The 22,257-nt window shown below is 37.3% G+C and overlaps 1 protein-coding gene across 1 annotated transcript in view; it reads left to right on the top strand.

Annotated features, from left to right (window-relative positions):
- Positions 1-789: 789 nt before the first annotated feature.
- The window catches only part of Depdc1b (DEP domain containing 1B), a 133,852-nt gene continuing 112,384 nt past the window's right edge, over positions 790-22,257 (top strand). The window contains exons 1-2 of the mRNA XM_058583133.1: positions 790-996; positions 9,475-9,571. Of these exons, the coding sequence (XP_058439116.1) occupies positions 9,530-9,571 (42 nt within the window). The 5' untranslated portion in view covers positions 790-996; positions 9,475-9,529. The remainder of the gene's footprint in view (positions 997-9,474; positions 9,572-22,257) is intronic.

Here is a 22,257-nt window from a genome sequence, read left to right as displayed (position 1 = left end):
GAAAGAATGTGCCTTCAGATGCCTAGTTCTAGGGTACTAAATCAGAGTCTAGGTCTGTTTCCTTCTTTAAGACTTTCCTGAAGTGGGGATATAGCTCAGCGGTAGAGTGCTTGCCTAGCATGCATAAGGCCCTGGATTCAATCCCCAGCACCAAAACCAAAACACAAAAACCTGTTTCCTGAAAGACTTTCCCAGGTGCCCATATAGCAATTTCCATTTAGGTCTTTATGGTCAAAGTTGCCTCATGGTCATCCCTGGCAACAAGGGAAGCTGAGAAATGTAATTTAGATGGGCACACTGACAACTCTGATAAAATCAGAGTCTGTTAGTAGGGATGAAGGTAAGAAATGAAGTTTGAGTAGGCAACTGATGTAACTTTACTAACTGAGGTTCCACCATTACAATGAGCCATTATTTTGGAGGGAAATACATATAGTTGTTCAAATATTGAAAAGGAAAAGTGATCGAACACATCCTTTAGGGCCGGCACTGTGCCTGGCATTAGCAAATGATCAATCATTATTTTTGAATGAAAAAAATGTGTATACACACATGCATATAATTGACATGTTATATGTAATATATGTAACATAATTTATTATATATTTAATATACTTTATATCCAATTATCTTTATTTCTAATTATATAATCATAACTATAGTTTTTAAAATTAATGATATATTCAGCACATAATTTTCCATTCAGTTAGTATACTATTTGTGTAGCCTTTATCTTTCTATAACTAGTATTGTTTTGTTTATTAAGCTATCATAGTTTATCTATGCTTACCTAACAAATCATTCCAAAATTTAGTGATTAAAGTTGTCAACAACTTTGGAGAGCTGAATACTCCTTTTGGCTGTGATACCTTCTCAGACTGTTTGGTTTTTGTTTTGTTTTCTTGCAGTGCTGGTGATTGAACCCAGGGACTCACACATGCTAGGCCAGATTTTTTGTTTGTGATGACCTCGACAGTTATGAGGAAGACTCATCAGGTATTTTATAAAATGTCTCTGAACTGAAATTAGTCTGATGTTTTCCTCATGGTTAGATTGGAGTTATCAGGCTTTAGGAGGAAGACAGTAGAGGTAAAATGTCATTCTTTTCCTTCCACATCATACCAATGGTACATGTATATGGTCAATATGACTTTTCACTGGTGATTTTGACTTGGATATCCTGGCTGAGTCAATATCACACTTTTTCCTCTGTTTTTTACTATACTCTCTGGAAAGAAGTCACTCTTGCTCATTAAACTTAAGGATACCTTTTAAGGTCACAAGTATCTACATAAATTATTTGGAATTCTTCTGCATGAGGGAATTGCCTTTTCTCTCCCATTTATTTGTTTATTTATTCATCCACCCATTCATTTACTCATCCAATCTTTTCATTGTATTTGTATGGACTCATGAAAATCTGTTTTGTACTTTGGATTATAATCCAATACTACTTTATTCTGTTGCTCAAATTCTTCCAGCTTTAGCCATTAGGAAATTTTTATGATGGCTTGTATGTTACTTTGACATACCCACACTTCCTTACTTTTTAACACACAAGATATTTTGGGCATATCTTTATATATTATGCCCTAGCCTTAAAATCAGTCAATTCTCCAGGGAGTCTTGGTTCCTTTATTGGAGAATGGTATTAGAAAGCAATTCCTGGTAGTAGATGTGTTCATTGCCTTGGTAGTGTCTGCTTCTAGGCTCTCTCAGCTGACAGAACAAGTAAATATATGTCGGTGCAGTAACCAGTATATATACATTTATCCATAAATATTTCTATGTGTGACCATCTCTATCTGTATTAATATAAATGAGTTTATCTTGATGCCTTCAACTCTAATTCGTTACCACACTGACCTCCTTAGCCTTTGCTTCGTTCCTGTTTGTAACTCCAGCACTGAGAAATCTAGTTCCCAAAATCTGCCATCTTGTCACTTAATTGTTCAGATAGTAGTTCAGAATTGTTGATCCATACCTCACTTTATCAACCAGAATTAATATTGTTTTACATCTTGAGGCTCAATGCTTTCAGAGATAAGCACTTTCCTCCCATCCTCCTCAATGATGTTATGCATATATTTGTAATATCGTTCAATTCTTTGATCATATTTTGCATTCTATTCTCTCCCCTCTTATATTAAAAAATAGCATATATTAGTGTTGACTCTGTTAAAAAGCTCTTTGAGTTTGGACAAATGCTTGGTATCATAGATCCAATATTATAGTATCATACCAAATAGCTTCACTGCTCTGAAGAGCCTGTACTTCACTGGTTCAACCCTTCCTCACCCTGAAGCTCTGGCATCCACTGACCTGATTATATGATCTTGTAGTTTTACCTTTTCCAAAATTTCATATAAATGGAATCATACCATATGTAGCCATTTTAGATTAGGTACTTTAACTTAGAATTATACATTTAAGATTCATCCATGTCTTTATTTGGCTTGATAGCACATTCTTTTTTTATTGCTCAGTAGGGTTCCACTGTATGACTGAAACACTTGTTTATCCACTCTCGTATTAAAGGATACCTTGGTTTTTTCAGTTTGGGAGGAATTATGAATAAAGCTAATATAAATATTCACATGCTTGATTTTGTATGGCTATAGTTTTAAAATCAGTTTCTAGGAACACAGTTATAAAATTGTAGGACTGTTATATTTGTAAGAAACTGCCAAAATATCTTCCAAAGTGCTTCTGCAATTATACATTGCCATTGTCAACATATGAGGGTTCCTGGTGCTCTTGTTCTTGCCAAAATTTGGTACAGTATGCTTCTCCACCCCATCCACAGTTTTGATTTTCTTGATTTCAGTTACTCAGTGGTTGGAAAATATTACATCGAAAATTCCAGACAAAAACAATTCATATCATATTCCACTGAATAATTGTTGCAGACTTTATGCCAAATTTTGTTAAAGTGGCATGTGACTCTTACCACTCTTATGCAACATATTCCTTGAAACTCTTGCCAGAGCAACCAGATACAAGAAGGAAATGAAAAGGATACAAATAGGAAAAAGAAGAAGTCAAATTATCTGTTTGCTGATAATATGATCCTATGTCTAGAATATTCAAAAAACTTTACCAGAAGAATTCTAGATCTGCTAAACAAATTTAGCAAAGTAGCAGGATCAATATAGGTAAATCAATCGCTTTCCTACACTCCAATAATGAGTCTGTTGAAAAAGGTATTAGGAAAACTATCTCATTCACAGTAGCTTCAAAAAATGCTTAGGAATAAATCTAACCAAGGGGATGAAAGATCTCCACAGTGAAAACACTGAAGAAACTGAAGAAGACCTTCAAAGATGGAAAGACTCCCATGTTCTTGGACAGGGAGAATTAATATTATCAAAATGACATACTAATAAAAGTGTTATACAAATTCTATGTGACCCCCCTTCAAAATACCAATGAATCCAGGCATGGTGGTGCTTGTTGAGAGCCTGAGGCAGGAGGATGTCAGGTTCAAGGCCAGCCTCAGCAAATTAGCAAGACCCTGTCTCAAAAAATAAAAAGGACTGGGGGTTGGGTCAGTGATTAAATATCCTTGGGTTCAATACCTCTTACTAAAAACAAACAAAAAAATAAGTTCTTCACAGAACTAGAAAAAAAGAGAACAGTTCTAAAATTTATCTGGAAAATAAGAGACCCAGAATATACAAAGCAATCCTGAGTAAGAATTGATGCTAGAATATCACAATACCAGACCTCAAATTATACTACAGAGGTATAGTAACAAAAATAGCATGGTGTTGGCACCAAATCTGAAATGAAGACCATTGGAATGGAGTAGAAGATGGAGACAAATGCATATAGATACAGTTATCTAATACTTGACCCCAAAAAAAGTGCCAAAAACATACATTGGAGAAAATATTGCCTTTTTAAACAAATGGTTCTGGGAAAACTAGACAGCTATATGTAGATTAAAGAAACTTGATGCCTATCTCTCACCCTACCCAAAAGTCATCTCAAAGTCAAAGACCTAGAAATAAGACCAGAAACTCTGGAACTACTAGAAGGAAACATAGGCTCAGCACCCCAACATATTGTCACAGACACTGACTGCCTTAACAAGATGCCTAATGTGTAAGAAATAAAACCAAGAATCAATATGTGGCATGGCTTCACATTAAAAAGCTTCTACGCAGCAAAGGTAATGAGCTTGAAGAGAGAGTCTACAGAATGGGAGATGATCTTTTCTACCTGCTTCTCAGTTAGGGATTCATATCTAGAATATATTTTTTAAAAAAACCCTCAAAAAACTTAGCACCAAGGGAAAAAAAAAAGCCCAAACCAAACAAAATACCAAAATACAAATAATCCAGTTAATAAATGGGCAAAAGAACTAAAGAGATTCTTCTTGAAAGAAGAAATGCAATCAATCAATCAGTAAATAAAAAAGAAAGAAGAAACATAAATGGCCAATAAATATATGAAAAAAATGTTCCATATATCTAATAATTAGGGAAATGCAAATCAAAACTACGCTGAAATTTCACCTCACTCCAGTCAGAATGGCAATTGTCAAGAATATAAATAATAAATGTTGGCAAGGATGTATGTGGGGGAAAGTACACTCATACACTTTTGGAGGGACTGAAAATTGGTATAACTGCTCTGGAGCAGTATAGAGATTCCTCAAAAAACTAGGAATGGAATCACATGATCCAACTATCCCATTCCTTGGGTTAATATACAAAAGATGTAAAGTCAGCATACTATGGGGATGCAGTCACATCAATATTTATAACTGCACAGTTCACACTAGCTGAAATATGGATCCAGCCTAGGTGCCCATAAACAGATGAATAGATAAAGAAAATGTGGCATATATACACAATGGTATATTTCTCAGCCATAAAGATGAATGACATTATGGCATTTGCTGCTAAATGGATGGAACTGGAGACTATCATGCCAAGTGAAATTAGCCAGATCCAGAAAGTCAAGGGTCAAATGTTTTCTCTCTTATGTTGAAGTGAGACCAACATTAGGAAAAGAAAGAAAGGAAGGAAGAAAGAAAGATGTGTGGGGATATTTTCATGAAAGTAGAAGAGAGATGAGTGGATTAGAGGAAGGAAATTGAGGGGGAGGGAAGAGGGATGGGAAAAGGGAGGAACAGTAAAATGAATCTCACCTAACTTTCCGATGCACATATATGAATGAATATACCATAGTGAGTTTCATCTTTATGTATATCCATAATGCACTAAAAAAATCCTATGAACAAATAGGAAAAAAATCAGTAGACTAGAGAAAGGGAAATGAGTGGAGGCAGGAGAGGGGAGAGAATGAGGAAGTACTAGGGACTGAATTGAGGCAAATTATATTCCATGCTTGTACAGTTTTGGAAAAATGAACCCCAATATTATATATAAAATGAACTAATAAAAAGGTGTAGTGCAACCATTATTTGAATTTTTTAAATTGTGCTAATATTACTTAAAAATAATTTATTACTGAACTGTCTTTGGTGCAAAGACAGATGATTAGGATACACAGAATACTTGTGGAGATACATTAATGTGGTAGTGCTGATTATGCCATGAAATACGGCGAGTTTTCAATTGCATGCCATATTTTTTAGCATGCAGAATTCTCATGCCATCCTGCTTGGGATGTGGATCATCCTTTTGACCAGCATATCCACACTGCATATGCTAACCACCTGTCAGTCACATAGGAATCTTCGGTTACCACATTGACTCATAATACTAAAGTGCTGCTGTGTTCAAATGACCCTTATTTCCCTTAATGTCTCCGAAGCACAAGAATGGTGATGCAAATGAAATACCAGGCATAAAACATGGAAGGACAGATTCACTCTGGGACTCGACTAACACAATGGTGAATAAAGGAAATAACAGTGTATGTAGGGTTTGATAGCATTTGTGGTTTCAGAAATCTACTAGGGATGGAACGTGCCATTCCTATATAAGAGAGGGGACTACTGTATCTTCAGATTTTTCAATTTTGATTTTCTAATGGGTAAATAGTGTTATCTCATTATTTAAGTTTTCACTTTCTTTATGACAAATGATGTTGAGTGTAATCAAGTTTTTATTCCTCATACAGGATGCCTCTTTTCTTCTTTTTTTTTATCATTGCAGATTTCACACATTCTCTAGTCATTGTTTCAGGCTTTCTCTTCTGTAAAATATTTTCAGACCTTCTTAGCAACACCTTTTTTTTTGTTTGTTTCTATTGTAGTGTAGTGGGGTTATATCATATCTATGTCTAACTTACTCAGTTTCAATTACTGATCCACAATCTCTTCCGGTGCTTATGAAATCCCAAAAACCCTGAAACCAAAAGTTTATAAGACTGCAGCAAGTTTATTTGTTGGTCAAACCTGACTTGGGCATTGCAAGGCAATTTATCTCTTTATTTATTCATGTAGGGTAAATATTCATATATTTCACTGCAGAAATATGTTTGATTATGCAGAATGTGTTTGATTATGGTATGCTGCCCAAACCACTACTGTGAACTTAAATGTTACATATATGATAGATGGTTACATATATGGTTGATGTATAACTTATTCCCCTCAGAAACATCCTACCTTATATTTAGTAATTCTCAAGGCAATGAAAGTATTTTAACTTCCTAGAGACAAGTGGGAAGTGACATTTGAAGATATCGAGAGATACCTGTGGCTCCTGAGAAGAGAGGAATCCTACACCTGCCCTCTGATATTATCCCTGGAAAGATGACATTACTCTCTAGACAGTTGGGGGAAAAAGAGCTTGATTGATAAGGCAGCTTCACATTACTATAACAAAACATCTGAGGAAATTAACTTATAAAGAGAAAAGGGTTGTTTTAACTCATAGTTCTCGAGGTTCTAGACCAAGATTGGGTGGCCCCTGCTTTGGGGCACTGGCAAGAAGGGCACATCATGGCAGGAATATGTGGCAGAGTTACCCTTAAACCTTGAGCCAGGAAGTATATCCCTAATGACGTAAGAAACTACAACCTCCTAAAAGATCCAGAGTACCTCTCAATACCACCACCCCAGGGATGAAATTTTAATACATGGACTTTTGGAAACACTCACCAAACCATAGCACCTGGTAAAGACTTCTGGGCCTTGAAGTTGGTTTCAATGTAGGAAGGAAACCAGGAGAAACAGCACTAGATCCCTGGGTGGTGAGTGGGTGGTTGCAGTCATTGGATGTCTCCAGGGTATTTCCAAAGTTAAATTACAAAAGGCCTGCCCTCCCTCCCTTCCCATGCCTTGTTTTATAGAATGATGTGTTACTTCATTCTAAACTAGAAAATAAATCCAATGAAGACCTTTAAATAGTTGCGATCTTGTCCTTTGATAGATCCATACCTGTTGTATACATGTAAAATCACATTTAATCCTCTCAGGGAGGTTGTTCTGACTCTCTCACTTTACTAAACTGCTCAGAATTCCACATCTTGGAGGTCTTGGGGTCAGGATTCAAGCAGAAAGTGATTGAGTCAGAGCCTGATACAGTTTGAGTTGTCACTCCTGTGCTGTCAAGTGGATTGATTGCTTGCCCTATGGTACTTACCCATATATTGTCCCCACTGTGTGCTGAATCACGCTCGTTCTTCTTTACACCATTTGAAAGGTGAATCAAGATAAATGCTTTCCATAACTCCCCTACCTATTATAAGAGTAATAACAGCTGCCAAGAAAGAAGCTTTAAGACTGATTTGGGAATGTGAATCATTTCATAGCTATGGAAATAGTAGCCTCACATGGCAATTCCTCACCTAAAGCGCATTCCCTTTGTCATTATTTACTTCTTTCACTGGAGAGCACTTTTGCATAAAACTGAACATATTTTGTCTGAGAACATTTTGTCCATTCAAAAAAGTATTAAGTTAAAGGTGCAGTAATCAATTTCTTGTGTTTGGTCAGAGTAGAGAAGGTCAGTGGGGCTACACTCAGGATCAGTGATGGTGGTAGTGATGTTGGTGATGGCAATGGTTGTTGTGGTGGTGGTGATGGCAGCATTGATAGTGGTGATAGTGATGTTGTTGATGATGATGGTAGTGGTGGTGATGGTGATGGTGGTAATGGTGGTGGTTATAGTGATGGTGGTGATGATGGTGGTAGTGGTGAAGGTGATGGCCACATTGATGGTGGTGATAGTGATGGTAATGGTGGTGGTGATCATGGTGGTGGTTATGGTGATGGTGGTGGTGGTGATGATGATGGCTACGTTGGTGGTGGTGGTGATGGTGGCAGTGGTGGTACCACTGTGTATTTGTTTTGTACTTCCAGTGGCCTCCTTAACCCCATCAGTAACTGTGCCCACCTCTTCCTTCTGGGCTACTAGAGGCTAGAGGGATTTGATTATGCAGACTCTTCTTGATCTTCTATCCTACTGGAGAGCACAAAAAATCTCCAAACTGAACCTAAATACTTTTAGAATTTATTGTCATATGTGATGCACAATAACATTGACAGTTTTACATAGAAATCTTTGTTGTTATTTCCTACTAGGCTCTCACACTTCATTGTTGGGAGACCTGCACTTTGATTAACTCTATCTTGGCCTTTTTTGTTGTTGGATGCTTGTATGATTTTTGTTTTCTCATTTTAAAATGAAAAAAAATAATAAAGGCAATATATTGTTAGTAAAATACAGCATTTCACCCCTTTTAACAGTTAGTACCTCAAGAAACAAGGATTGTCAAATTGCAAGAATAATCTTCACTGTTAAGCATTTTGTTGTCTAAACAATTTGTATGTTTAATTCATACTGCAAAGTTCTAATTCTTTAATCTATATTTTAAAAATTTTTTTGTTTAACATCATGTAGTAGTAATCTACCTTTGTGATTTTTTCCTCCTTCCTTTGTCAAGGCAAAATAAACAAACTACATCTATATTTCCTCAACCAAAAAGAAAAGGAAACATTAGATATTACGTAACTAAATAAATAATGTAAATACATGTAAGTACTCCTAGACACTATGGTCTAAGTTTTTAATAGTCATGTGTAACACACAAGAAGATTGTAAGATTGAACAATAAAAGCTGCCAATCTGGGAGCTGGGTTTGTGGCTCAGTGGTAGAGCACTTGCCTTGCATGTGTGAGGCACTGGGTTTGGTTCTCAGCACCACATATAAATAAATGAATAAAATAAAGGTCCATAAACAACTAAAAAAAATTTTTTTTAAAAAGCTGCCGATCTGAAACTGAGTAGCAGATTACTCAGAATGTTCTTTGATAACATTAATTTTATCCCATGTCTTGTTGGCAATATATTTTTTATGGCCGTACAGATCTAGGTGGCAAATATGGACACTTTTTTTTATAACCAAGGACAATATGAGCTAATATGGAAAAAGACCTAGACTGTATAGATAAATAATTTTGATATATGAAGTAAGACAACAGAACAGCTCTCTCACCTTTCTAATTTCCCCCATCTGAGGATACAATGTTCCTTCCTGTACCCAACTCAGGTCATGCAACAGAAGCCATTGTAGAAGTAGAGAGCAGCCCTCACCAGACACTGAAATGTCTAGTGCTTTGATCTGGAACTTCCTGACCTCCAGAACTGTAAGAAATGAATTTATGTTCTTTATGAATTACCCAGCCTATGGCATTTTGTTACAGCAGCACAAATTGACTAAGATAATTCCTTTATGTGTTCAAAATTTTATACAATAATAAGTTAAATTTTGATCCAGAATGCTTTTACTATAAAAATTTCTTTAATACCTGTCCTCTAATAACTGTATTATATGTTGTATTATTTTCATGTTATGATTATTAATTTGGTAGCAAATACTGTGCATATTCAAAGCAATTTTATGGTTGGTTTGTTCAAAGGCCATCTACCACCCTAATGTAATTACTACAGAGATTCATCAGCAGTATAACTAGCCACTTCATTTTTCTGTTAAATCCCATAAGCATTTCTCTTGCGAGGACTGTAACAGGGCTGTCTACCTTGGGCCCTGTCCTGTATCACCTATCCCAAAAGTCCACAGAGAGGAAATATATCATTACACTCTCTTCTAAAGTGAGGTTAAGGGAGCACATAGCCACTAGTAATAACCTTCTCTTCCCCAATGGGGAATCCTATAGAACATCCTCCATGATCATCAAACATTAATATGAAACCCCATGACAAAGAACACTTTTACTGGTGGGACACTAAGTCATAAGATCAGGATAATTTGTTTCTACAGCTCTATCTGAATTTTCATGTAAGAATGGCTCTATTGACAAAATGAGAACAACATTCCTAGAAATGTTTAACAGCTACGTGAATATTCCAAGTTCATTGACTTTTAAGCCCCTATAATGCTATTCATCTTACCAGTAAAGGCAATCAATATTCTTAACCAGTGGTTAAAGTCAATTTCTCTATAGTGCTAGTCATTTAACAATTTTGTTCTGCCTAAACTTTGTGGCATTCAAAAACAACATTTTTGCTGGGCATGGTGGTACATGCCTGTAGACCCAGCTACTTGAGAGGCTGAGACAGGAGAATCTTTTGAGACCAGCCTGGGTAAAATAGTGAGACCTTGTCTTAAACAAACCAAATACTTTCATCATGCTCTCAGATTCTGTAGATCAGGAATTCTGACAGGACTCAGCATGTACATTCATCTCTATGATGTCTGGGGCCTCAGTTGGGAAGACTCAAAAGGTTGAGATGTCTTCAAGGCTGTGGGCTGGAATCATATGCAGGCTTTTTTATTTTTTGTGCCTGGAATCTGGCCTGAGAGGATTTTAAGGCTGGGCTCAGTGGGGACACAACAGTGAATTGAGACTTGTCCTTTTCATAGCCTGTCTTTTTACAGCATAGTGTCTGTGTTCCAGCGGGACAGCGTGAGTACGCTCTGGAGGGTAAGCCATACAAGAAAATTAGCAGAAGATGTGTGGTCTTGTAAAATATAGTTCTTTGAAATCATACAGGATCACATCTTCTGTACTCCATTGGCCAATTCATAAGCCCACCTAAGTTTACAGGAGAAGACAGATCACACAAACCCACCTCAATGCGAGGTGTTTTACAGTGTTCTAGAGGGATGCTTTCTTCTTTCTTTCTCTCTCTTTCTTTTGTGTGTGTGTGTGTGTGTGTGTGTGTGTGTGTGTGAGAGAGAGAGAGAGAGAGAGAGAGAGAGAGAGAGAGAGAGAATATGGGAGATACTGGGGATTGAACCCAGGGGCATTTTATCACTGAGCTATACCCCCAACTTCCCCTTATCACCTGTATCTGGCTTTAATTTTGAGTCAAGAGTTTTGCTAAGTTGCCTAGAGTGGCCTAGAACTTGCAATCCTCCTATCTCAGTCTCCCAAGTCACTGGGATTATAGGGATGCAACAACATGCCCAGCTGGGGCCATGTTTTCAAACTGCTACAGTTTTAGGGGGAGCTGCTACATCTTCAGGGCTTCCTGGCTGAGTTGTTGAGCTACTAGTCCAATAATCAACATTTACACAAGTAACTTGTATCTGGCATTGCAGTCTGAAAAGAATGCTTTAATATTCTTGCTTTTTCTTCAAAATGGCCCCAGCACTCTCTCTGAAACAAAATGTTTTTAGAGCTTTTAACCCATGTTGTTAGAGCTTCTTAAGAATTTAGTTTTTTCTCATAACTACCATGGAGCACTGTATCATTGGTTTTGTTCTTAGGGAAGGAAATGCTTTATCTGGCTATCCAGGCTTCATTTTCTTGTGTTATACCATTAACCATTAGGATCCTTGCAGAGTAGAGGAGAACCCTACTGTAGAAGAACATGAGGATTTTATTATTATGACCACTTCAGAAGGAGCAGGAGAGCTAGCCAGCTGCCATCCCTGTCTAGTTCATGAATATGTCTTTTTCATCCCTTGCAACCTTCCTGTGCCTGTCCTTTGCTCATTTTTCTATTAAAATTTTAATAAGTTTGTGCATTTATATACTAACCCTTTGCATTTGCATTTTAAAATGTAACATACAAAATGTTCAAAACCATTTTTTGTTTTACTTTCTTCATTTTTAAGTATGTCTGATTTCTAAACACATACAAAAAAACATATTTCTAGTTAAAAAATTAATACATACCCATTAAGAAAGCTAGTACTGGGGTTGGAGTTGTGGCTTATTGATAGAACACTTGCCTAGCATGTGTGAGGCTCTGGATTCTGTTCTCAGCACCACATATAAAAAAATTAAATAAAGGTCTATTGACAACTAAAAAATATTTATAAAAAAGAAAAGAAAAATAATAGTTAAAAAAGGTACCACTTAAAAAAAAGAAAAGAAAATGACAAAGAGTTGGGAAGGATAGAAAAAATTGGAACCCTTGTACACTGTTGGGGTTGTAAAATGGTGTGGCCACTTTGGAAAACAGTATGTTGGCCCACCAAAAAAATTAAAAGTTGAACTACCAGAGGGCTTAGAAATTCTCTTTTGAATATATGCTCCAAAGAATTGAAATCAGGGTCTTAATAAGATATGTGTAGGGCTGGGGATGTGATTCAAGTTGTAACGCGCTCGCCTGGCATGCATGAGGCACTGGGTTCAATTCTCAGCACCACATAAAAATAAAGATATTGTGTCCACCTAAAACTAAAAAATAAATACTTTTTTTTTAAAAAAAAAGATATGTGTATATGATATTCATAGTAGCATTATCTACAATAGCCAAAAAGTGGAAGCAGTTTTTTTTTAATCCCATTCATTGATAGATGAACAAATATACAAAGTGTAGTAGATGCATATAATGGACTCCTGTTCGGCCTTCAAAAGGAACAAAATTCTGACATAGGCTGCTACATAAATGAACTGAGGTCTTGCTAAGGATACTATGCCAAATGAAATAAGACAGTCACAGAAAAGCAAATTGTGTGATTCTTCTTCTAAGGTGTCTAGAGTCGTCAAATTCATAGAGAAAATAGTCAGGGGCTAGTGAGGGTGGAGTAGGGTGTTATTGTTCAACGGTGTTGTACTCGGCCCCAACAGACCAGGCTAAAAATCAAAATGGGACTTCCTCCTCACCAACCTAAAACTGACCTGTTTATCTGACCTGAGAAGTCAGGATTAGAGTGATTAACAGCCAAACTTCTCAAACAGGCCAGTTTCAACTGCCAAGATAATGAAGTTCCTCTGCCTTAATCCTTTCATTAAAAAAAGTGACCTGAAATAATCTGGTGTTAGCCAACCAGTTATTTTCCTATTGTTCTTTCTCCCTGTACCCATCTTACAAAGAAAGTAACTTTGAAATGACCAATTTGCTTTTCGTTCTTTTGTTTCTGCTTTTTTCAGACTTCTTTGTCTATAAAACCAACCTCCTCTGCTTGACTCATTGGAACACTAGTTCTGTTTTATGGAATGACATGTTATTTGATTCTAGACTAGAAAATAAAGCCAAATAAGATCTCCAAGGTATAGTATATATGAGGCCATGGATTCAGTTCCCAGCACCAAAATCAATAAAAATAAACATTAAAAAAACTTTAAAAAGAAATTGTAATCTTATCCTTTGAGTATGTGTAACAACAAGATAAAAAAAGAGTTCCAAAGAACTTCTTACATCATGAAGAGTTAAGATGCAAGAGATGAAGAGGGTTCTGGAAACTGATTGTACAACATCAGTGCACGTGACACTATTGAACTGTACACTTAAATCTGATCAAGGTGGTTATTTTGATGTTACCATTTTCCCTTTGTATTTACTAGGTCTATCAGATTTGAGGTCGGTTATGATAGGATTGTAAAAAGAGTTGGAAAGCCTTTGAGTTTTTAAAATCTTTTTGGATGCTTTCATGCTGCTGAAGAATTGTCTGCATTTTTGTTTGTTTGTTTTTCTGAGATGCATTCTCACTGTGTTACCCATGATGATCTTGAACTTCTGAGTTCAAGTGATCCTCCTGCCTCAACCTCCTGTGTAACTGGAACTTCAGGCCTGCAGCTTTGTGTATACTGGCAAAGAAACATTCAGGTTATTCTCTGGACTCCCTCCTAGCTGTCATTGCCAAAATTCATTCATCACAGCTCATCTGTATGACCTCACTACAGCCCCACACTCTTTCCTTCTATATCCTAACCATTACCACTGCCCCCATGTATCACATCTTGTGGTGGCAAAGGAGCAAGTCCTTTGCTTAGGAAGAGTGTGGGTGAGCCCTGGGCTCAGACACCTCCCTCTCCTCCCCTCAAACCTTCCCTCTCCTTCTCCCTTTCAAAGATTCAAATAAATTTCCATCTCCTACACTTTCTTTCCCTTCACCCAGAGATCTCTACCCTACTTTTGAAGGCATTTGAAGATGTATGTTTACTGGTTTTGTGTTCCTAAACTCTCGTTGTCAACTCCAGTCTCACTAGTGTATTTCTCTCTGAGGTATAAAAGGACAAAAGGGGCAACCCAGAGAGTGGGGGCTGGGATGGAGAGCTTAGGAAAGAGTTTATTAATTAGATTCCCATTATCTTTAGAAATCTTTAGAGAGCCACAAAATGGGTGTGTGCTTGTTCAGTGACAGGAAGTAACAGTGACATTTTGCAGCCACCAACCTAGAATGTGCTACTTGCCAGCTCTCTGCACTACTGCAAACAGCATTGCAGTTGAAATGCTAGGTAGCCGGCACCCTTGCCCCTGCCAATCTCTTCTCTGTTAGCCAATATTCATTTTTAAATACAGATCTAATTATGTCTCTCTTCTGCTTACGCCCTTAAATGACTTCTCATTACACTGAGAAATAAGACTGAAATACTTCTCCTTGTCCTCCAGGGCCTATGGAGTCAGCATCTGCCCTGTCCTCAGTCATAGTTTGCTTTTCAATTTAGTCATTTGGCTTCTCAAGTGTTCAGGTCCCTTTATTTTTTTTGGCCTCTGTAGGGCTCCTACTCACTAGACTCCCCACCCCCACCCCACTCCTCAGGCTGTCCCCAGCATATACATAGACCCCTTCCCTTGGCCTGAGAAGGATAGGACCCATTTTTCAGATATTAGATATGAGTTCCTATTTTTAGGGACCCCTCTTCCCATCTACCCAGAGAGATTTCCTGTGGTATGCCTAGAACTCAGTGTGCCTGCTTTTTTGGAGCACCGACACATTTAGTTAAATGTTTATGTGATCACCTGATTGATATGTCTTCCCCATTAAGAAGGTAAGCATCATGAAGGCAGGATTGTGTGTATATTCCTTAAAGTTATATGCCCCAAGCTTAACATCATCTTTAACAGAGAAAAAAATTCAAAAAAATATTTATTGAATCAGTATAAGGAAAGTGTAAATCTGTTAGGTAGTCATAATGAGCAGTAAAATATGAACCAACAAAGTAGTGGGATCATCACCTTTAATAAACAATCAAGTAACTTGTGGAACAAAAACAGGTGTACTAACAGTAAGAACAATAACATGGAAACAAAGGGAGACAATTAAGAAATGCATCAAGATGGAAAGATCAATGGGTCTAACAGGGTCTACTGAAGTCATAGTAAAGATTTATGGCCACAAATTTCTCAGTGTGTTTCACAAGGGAGATTACAGTAATAAAGCAGGTACACTGAGATGAAGTCTATCCAGTCACTGACCCCAGCACCCACGAATGGTGGATTTGACTTGTAGACAAAGCACCTTCAGTATAGGTTGGTTATCATGGCAGTTCTGGAGAGGACCAACCAGGGTCAAGGATTCCTCTGCCTGACATGAAGGAGTTAAACATCTAATTGGTAAAGACTGCAGAAGGTGGAATCCAGTTTTCCTGATGAATACCAAACAGCAATAAATTTGGAAGCAGCATTGCTTTCTTTGTCCTTCTGTGCTTGAAGACAGCCCACTCTCTCTTGGAGTGTTCTTTGCTTGAGCCTTACTTTACTTTCACTCACAATAAATTTCTCCTCTTTGGATTTTTGTGTGTGACTTTAAATTTCCTTTCACTGAACTACAAGAACTGAGGTTTAGAGCTTCAACTCTCCACCCACCTGTGACAAATCTATTCCATATCACAGTAGGTCAGGCGTCAGTCGAGGTGTAGGCGGATCAATAACAAAACACCGTATTTTTCCCCTGACGACTCTGTAAGGAACTTAGAGAATAATGCAGGAGCAAGGCAGATAGAAACTTCATTAAGACTACTACAGAAAAATTCTACGAGAAAAGAGCCATTTCCTGTTTAAAAAAACTGGGGTACCTTAGAGTATTGTTTGATTCCTGGCCTTAAGCCGGCAATATACAAGATGCGCTTGAAACATCTCAGTATAGCAGAAATAAAAACTACTCAAAGACTAATGGGGATATAGCAAAGGGATGTAAGAGTCAGTTTCAAAAAGAAAAATAATATGACGGATTATAATTCATTAATGAACAAAGAATTCATGAGTATATAGTGATATTCAAAAAATGCAATGGAAGGGAGGGGAAGAAAGCTTTTCATACCCAAAGAATGTCTGCTAAACATGTAGAAAGAATGGTGGAATTGGAAAGTCAGTATTTGCAATCACTAATTGATATTTGTAAGGTATTTTAGTCAGCTTTTTCGCTCTGTGACTAAAGGATCTGACCAGAACAACTATAGAGTAGGAAGAGTTTATTTGAGGGTTAACGGTTTTAGTCCATAGAAGGCCAGCTCCATTCCACAGAGCTTGAGATGAGGCTGAACATCATGGCAAAGAGTGTGGCAGAGGGAAGCAGCTCACATGGTGATCAAGAGGCAGAGAGAGAGATTCCACTGGACAGATACAAATATATACCCAAAGCCACACCCCAATTTCTACCTCCTCCAGTCACACCCTACCACTTCAGTTACCACTAAGTTAATCCCTACCAGATGATTAAATCACTGATTGGATTAAGATTTTTACAACCCAATCATTTCTCCTCGGAACCTTCTTGCATTGTGTCTCACATGTGAGCTTTTGAGGGACACTTCACATCCAAACCACAACATAAAGATTATGAAAAACCGCTGGGTGAAAGTTTATGGAGAACGGATATTCTTGTGATCTCACAGCATTACTCCATAGATTGCTTATTCAGTACAGTATAAAGCGGGGGAAAAAGTGTCTTTACCAGGGAGAGATCTGGTGGGCACCACTCTAACCAATGAGCAAACTTAGCATCAGAGATAAAGAGACAAACTGACCTTACGTTCTCTTAATTTAATGCAGTTGGAAGTACATTCAATCATCAACATAACATTCTTGCTAAATATTTTACATGAATCCAATCATAAGGAGCAGTCATAATGGAACATTCCATGATACAGATAGCTTAGACTTTTAAAATTGGTCAATGTCTAGTAAAAATAAGATTATTTTCTAAATTAGAGAAGGTAAAGAAAACCACCAAATGTAGTGATATGTTCCTAAAAATAGCTATAAGGGAAAATTTGAGGTAAATTGGAAAAATTTAAATATGGATCACATATTAGGTAACGTTGTTGTTTTTTAAAAAATTGTTGTTGTTCCTAGTGCTGAGCCTTGAACCCAGGACCTGGAACATACCAGGCAAGTGCTCTATCACTAAGATACACCCCAGCCCCAGGTAATATTATTTTATCAATGTTAAACTATACATGTAAAAATGGTTTGTGGTTAAGTAGAAAGATGTCCTTGTTCTTAGGAGAAACCTGTTGAGACATATAGTTTCAACCAAAACAAAAACTAGAAGAGAGAAGTATGAAGGTGGGGGATGGAGGATAGGGATGGGGGAAGAAAGAGAATGGAGCAAAAGTGTTAACAATTGATAAATGTAAGTGGAGAATATATAGGTCTCCTTGGATTATACTTTGAAGTCTCCTGGAGGTTCAAAATTTTTCCAAATAAAAAATGCAGTAAGTAGTTAAGAGAAGATGGCTTTAGGCCTGTGACTAGTGGGCTCCCTGCTATTTCCTTTTACCTAAATTAGACAATTAACTTTGTCATAATCAGTCCTAGACAACAGTGAACTTCTCCCACTTCCTGCTTCCTCTGCACAGGCTTGTTTTTATAAAATTTATGGCTTAGAGCTGTAGAACAGAATAGCAGACTTTACAGGCAGGCAGATCCTACAGAAAATCCAGAGAATCTGAACCCTGCTAATTTAGTTTTACCTCCTAAACTCTGTATTAGGAGAGTTACAAGGTCAGAAATATTTCTCTAGGGTACCAATTCTCAAACTAAATTGTATATTAGAATCATTTGGAAATCCTATGTCTAGGTCACACCCCAGAATAATTAAAATCACAGTCTCTGAAGGTGGAAGGCAGGATCAGTAGGTTTGAAGCTTCCCCAGGTAATTCTAGTATGCTAACTTGAGAACCACTGCTTTAATGAAGTCTCCACATATGGAAACATGAATAAGAGAGGAATTCCATTCTTTCCCAACATAGGCTAGGAGGAAAAGAATCCCATCTGGGTATCCCAAGTTCAGAGGGAAAAATGCCTTTGGGGGCTCATACAATATAAAGCCCTTGTCCCTCCAGCCACGCAGCCCCTACCTTGCTAGAGTCTCTGTTCTTGGCCACAGGGCTAGCCCTCAGTCTGATACAATGAGGAAAATTTTTTCTCCCATTTTCTAGCAAGTGGGAGAAAAGAGATACAGAATTCTCTAACTAGCTGTAGGCCTGAGAGAATGCATAACATAGTCCACATGGTGGAGAAATTCAATGGTAACTCCAGCAGAACCATAAATTTGGATATTTTAGCTCAATAGAATTTTGATGGGGGTGTTGGGACGCTTTCCATAATGTCTAATATTCCAGTTTATAAGGAAATCATTTATTTGAGTTTCAAAATTTATTTACAAATGGATGTTGGGAATGTGATTCATTGATATTTGGACTTTCTTCTGTTCTGTTGCTCTGTTTGTCTATGTTTACACCAATATAGCACTCTCTTGTTTTGTAATAAACCTTGAGATCAGATAGTGTGAGTCCTCCAACATTTTCCTAGTTGTTTTGATATTCTAGGTTTTGTGAATTTTCTTATGAATTTTAGTGTTAGCTTGTCATTTTCTACAAAAGGTTTGATGGGATTTTTGCACAAAATCTTCAGATCAATTTTTGAAGAAATGACATTTTTGTTAGATGAGTCTTTTGACCTATGAACTTTATGGATCTCCACACTTATTTGTACCTTTAATTTTTCTCAGCAGTGTTTTATATTTTCAGTGTATAGGTCTTATACATCCCTCATAAGGTTTATCCCTAGCTCTTCTGGTGTCTTGATGTTCTTTCAAATGGCATTTTGAAGATATAGTTTCTGATTGTTCATTGACAGTATTCAGAAGTACAACTGATTTCCTTCTTTTCTTTTTAAACAAAAAATATATCTATATTTCTTTATTGGAGTGGGGGGGGGTAGAAAAGGAAGCAGCTCCTGTAATGCACCCTATTTAGCAGTATCTTCTTTTTTCATAGGATTAAGGAAGATGTTGAGGAAAAAAAAGTTTGGAAAAATCCAGATGGAAGTTACTCTGCATGTTGTGATAGAAGGGATGAAGTAGGTGTGAAGGCTCCTCACTCCTCCATCTTACCTCAGACTAAGACAACAATTTTATTCCTGTTTCTTGGGATTGTTGTTGGCCATTTAGTGATAGACAAGGATAAGCAAGAAGAGGGGCTTACCCAGAGTGTTGGAGAAAGTCTGACCATGCTGACAAGCTCCACTAGCTCCAGTCCAATGCTGCCTGTGCACCAGCTGGAGGCAGGAACAGTGTAGTTGATTTCTGTTTGTTGATCTTATATTCTGCAGTTTTGCAAAATGTTCTTATTAGGTCTAGTAGCTATTATATAGACATCATAGGACTTTTGAAACAGACAATCATGAAAGATTTTCTACATAGAAAATTGTGTTGTCTACAAATAGAGACAGTTTTATTTCTGATCTGGAAAACTTTTCTTTCTTGCCTCATTGTACTGTCTAGATCTTCTACTACAATGCTGAATAAAATTGGTGAGAGCAGATATCCTTGCCTTATTGCTGATCCTAAGGAGAAAGCATTCCATCTTTTACTATTAAGTATGTTAACTATAGGATTCTAATTATTAGGTTGGAGCTTCCTGTCTCTTCCCCAGTTTGTTGACAGTTTTTGTTTGCTTTTTGTTCAAGTCAAAATGAATGTTGAGCCAGGTACAGTGGTACACGCCTGTAATCCCAGTGGCTTGGGAGGCTGAGGCAGGAGGATCACAAGTTCAAAGCCAGCCTCAACAATTTAGCAAGGCCTAAGCAACTTGGTGAGAACCTATTTCAAAATAAAAAAGGGCTGGGAATGTGGTTCATTGATTCAATCCCTGGTACCAAAAAAAAAAAAAAAAATTGTTGAGCTTTGTCAAATGCTTTGTCTGGGTTTTCTATAGCTTTATTTTTTTAAAAAAAAAAATTAAATAGAAGCTTCAAACATAAGAAAAATATGCAGAATAGTAGTAATAATTCCTCATGTGTCCATCGTGGAGCTTCAACTGCTATCAATTCACCAATGATCTTGTTTTATCTCTGTCCTGATCCACGTCCATATCTCTATATACTTTTAAGTATATCTTAGACATTATGTCATTTTATTGTATGTATTCTCAAAATATATACATCTACACTGGGTATGGTGGCTCACACCTATAATCCAGTTACTCAGGAGGCTGAGCAGAAATATTATAAGTTTGAACCCAGCCTATCAGGGCAATCTAGTGACATCCTGTCTGAAAATAAAAAGAGCTGGATGTAGCTTGGTGGTAGAGTGCCTCTAGGGTTCAATCCCCAGTACCATAACAACAACAACAACAATAATAATAATTTAAAATAAAGAACATATAAAAAATGGACATGTGTGGTGTGTGTGTGTGTGTGTGTGTGTATATACACACACACACACACACACATAAATACATACACAGGCAGTCCCTAGAATTTAGCATCACAGTCATCCAGAAACTTGTTGAAACAGGAATTCTCAGGTCCTAACTAAGTCCTTCTGAGTCAGAAACTCTGGGAGTTGGGCCCAATAAACCATGTTCTAACAAGTCTTCTAGGTGATTCAGATGCATGCCAAAGATCTAGAACCATTACCCTAAAAGACTGAGTCTTTAAAAAGATAATTATAATACAATTATCCTATGTATAAATGAAACTATAACTTTTGATTATTCTCAATAGATATTCAGTAGTCCAACTTCTAATGGCCTCATAAACACTTTTAATTTTTTAAAGTTTTTAAAAATTATTTTTATGATTCATTGAATCCTGATCTAAATAATTTCTACACACAAGACTAGTTGATTTGTCTCTTTAAGTATTCTCCCTCCATCATCCACCCTTCCTCATCCTTGGGTCTCCTGGTCTCCTACATTTCAGATTTTTCTGGGTACAACATCTCTCCTCTCCATTTTCTTCTAACTTCTGCATTTTCCATAAATTGATAGTTGTATCACAATGAGATATGGGCAGTTGAGGCTCTTTTTTTTTTTTTTTGCAAGAATTTTTAGTAGATGGAGTTGTCATTCTTGTCTCTTTAAAAGCTCCCAGCTAAAACTGGGTTCTGGCACTTGTACTGCCTTGTATAGTTGCTCCAGATTCTGTCTCAAACCTCCTCTCTCCTGGCACCTCCTCTGTTTCTAGCTCCATGGCTGTGTACTGTTCTGGGCCTAGTGTGAATCCTTATGGCCTTCACCTAACATTTCTTTATGATGCAGCCTCTGGTACCTTTAGCTTAGCACATTAGAACAGGTGAGAGCTCTTCTCTTCTAGGGTCCTGCCCAGGTTCCCAGGACTTTCTGGCAGAGTCTGTAGAACCCCACCTCTAGCAGACACTTGCCTGTGGGCATATCACTTTGGCATGGGACAAATGGAAGGCTGTGAATGTGTGGGAACAGGTGATATGAAAAATCTTTGCACCTTCCTCTCAATTTTGCTATGAACCTAAAACTTCTCTAAAAAATAGTCTTTTAAAAAATGTATATTGTTTTTACCACAGAGAATTTATCACATCAGAGAGTTTATATGATTAATAAAAAATTAACAAAAAGACAGGAAGGAAGAGTAAGAGAGGGAAAGAGAACAGAAGGAAGGAAGGAAGGAAGGAAGGAAGGAAGGAAGGAAGGAAGGAAGGAAGGAAGGAAGGAAGGAAGGAAGGAAATCTGTTAGCAACAAACAAAAGGAAAAAATATCATCATCAGTAAGTACAAAAACTCTTAATGATTTTTTTTTTTTTTTTAATATCCAAGCAAGTTTCAGTTACTTGGTAACTGAAAGGAAATAAGAGCAGCAGTGTTCTGGCTGGACACAATGACCACTGGGGCCTTTGTTAGCCTTTCCTGAGAGCCCAGCACACACAGAC

This window comes from Marmota monax, unplaced genomic scaffold, assembly GCF_021218885.2.
Source record: "Marmota monax isolate L192 unplaced genomic scaffold, Marmota_monax_Labrador192_F-V1.1 WCK01_AAM20220418_F8-fsc00037, whole genome shotgun sequence".
NCBI classification, from domain to species: domain Eukaryota; kingdom Metazoa; phylum Chordata; class Mammalia; order Rodentia; family Sciuridae; genus Marmota; species Marmota monax.
Note: the sequence above shows the minus strand (reverse complement) of the source record. Positions and strands in the feature narration are given on the sequence as shown.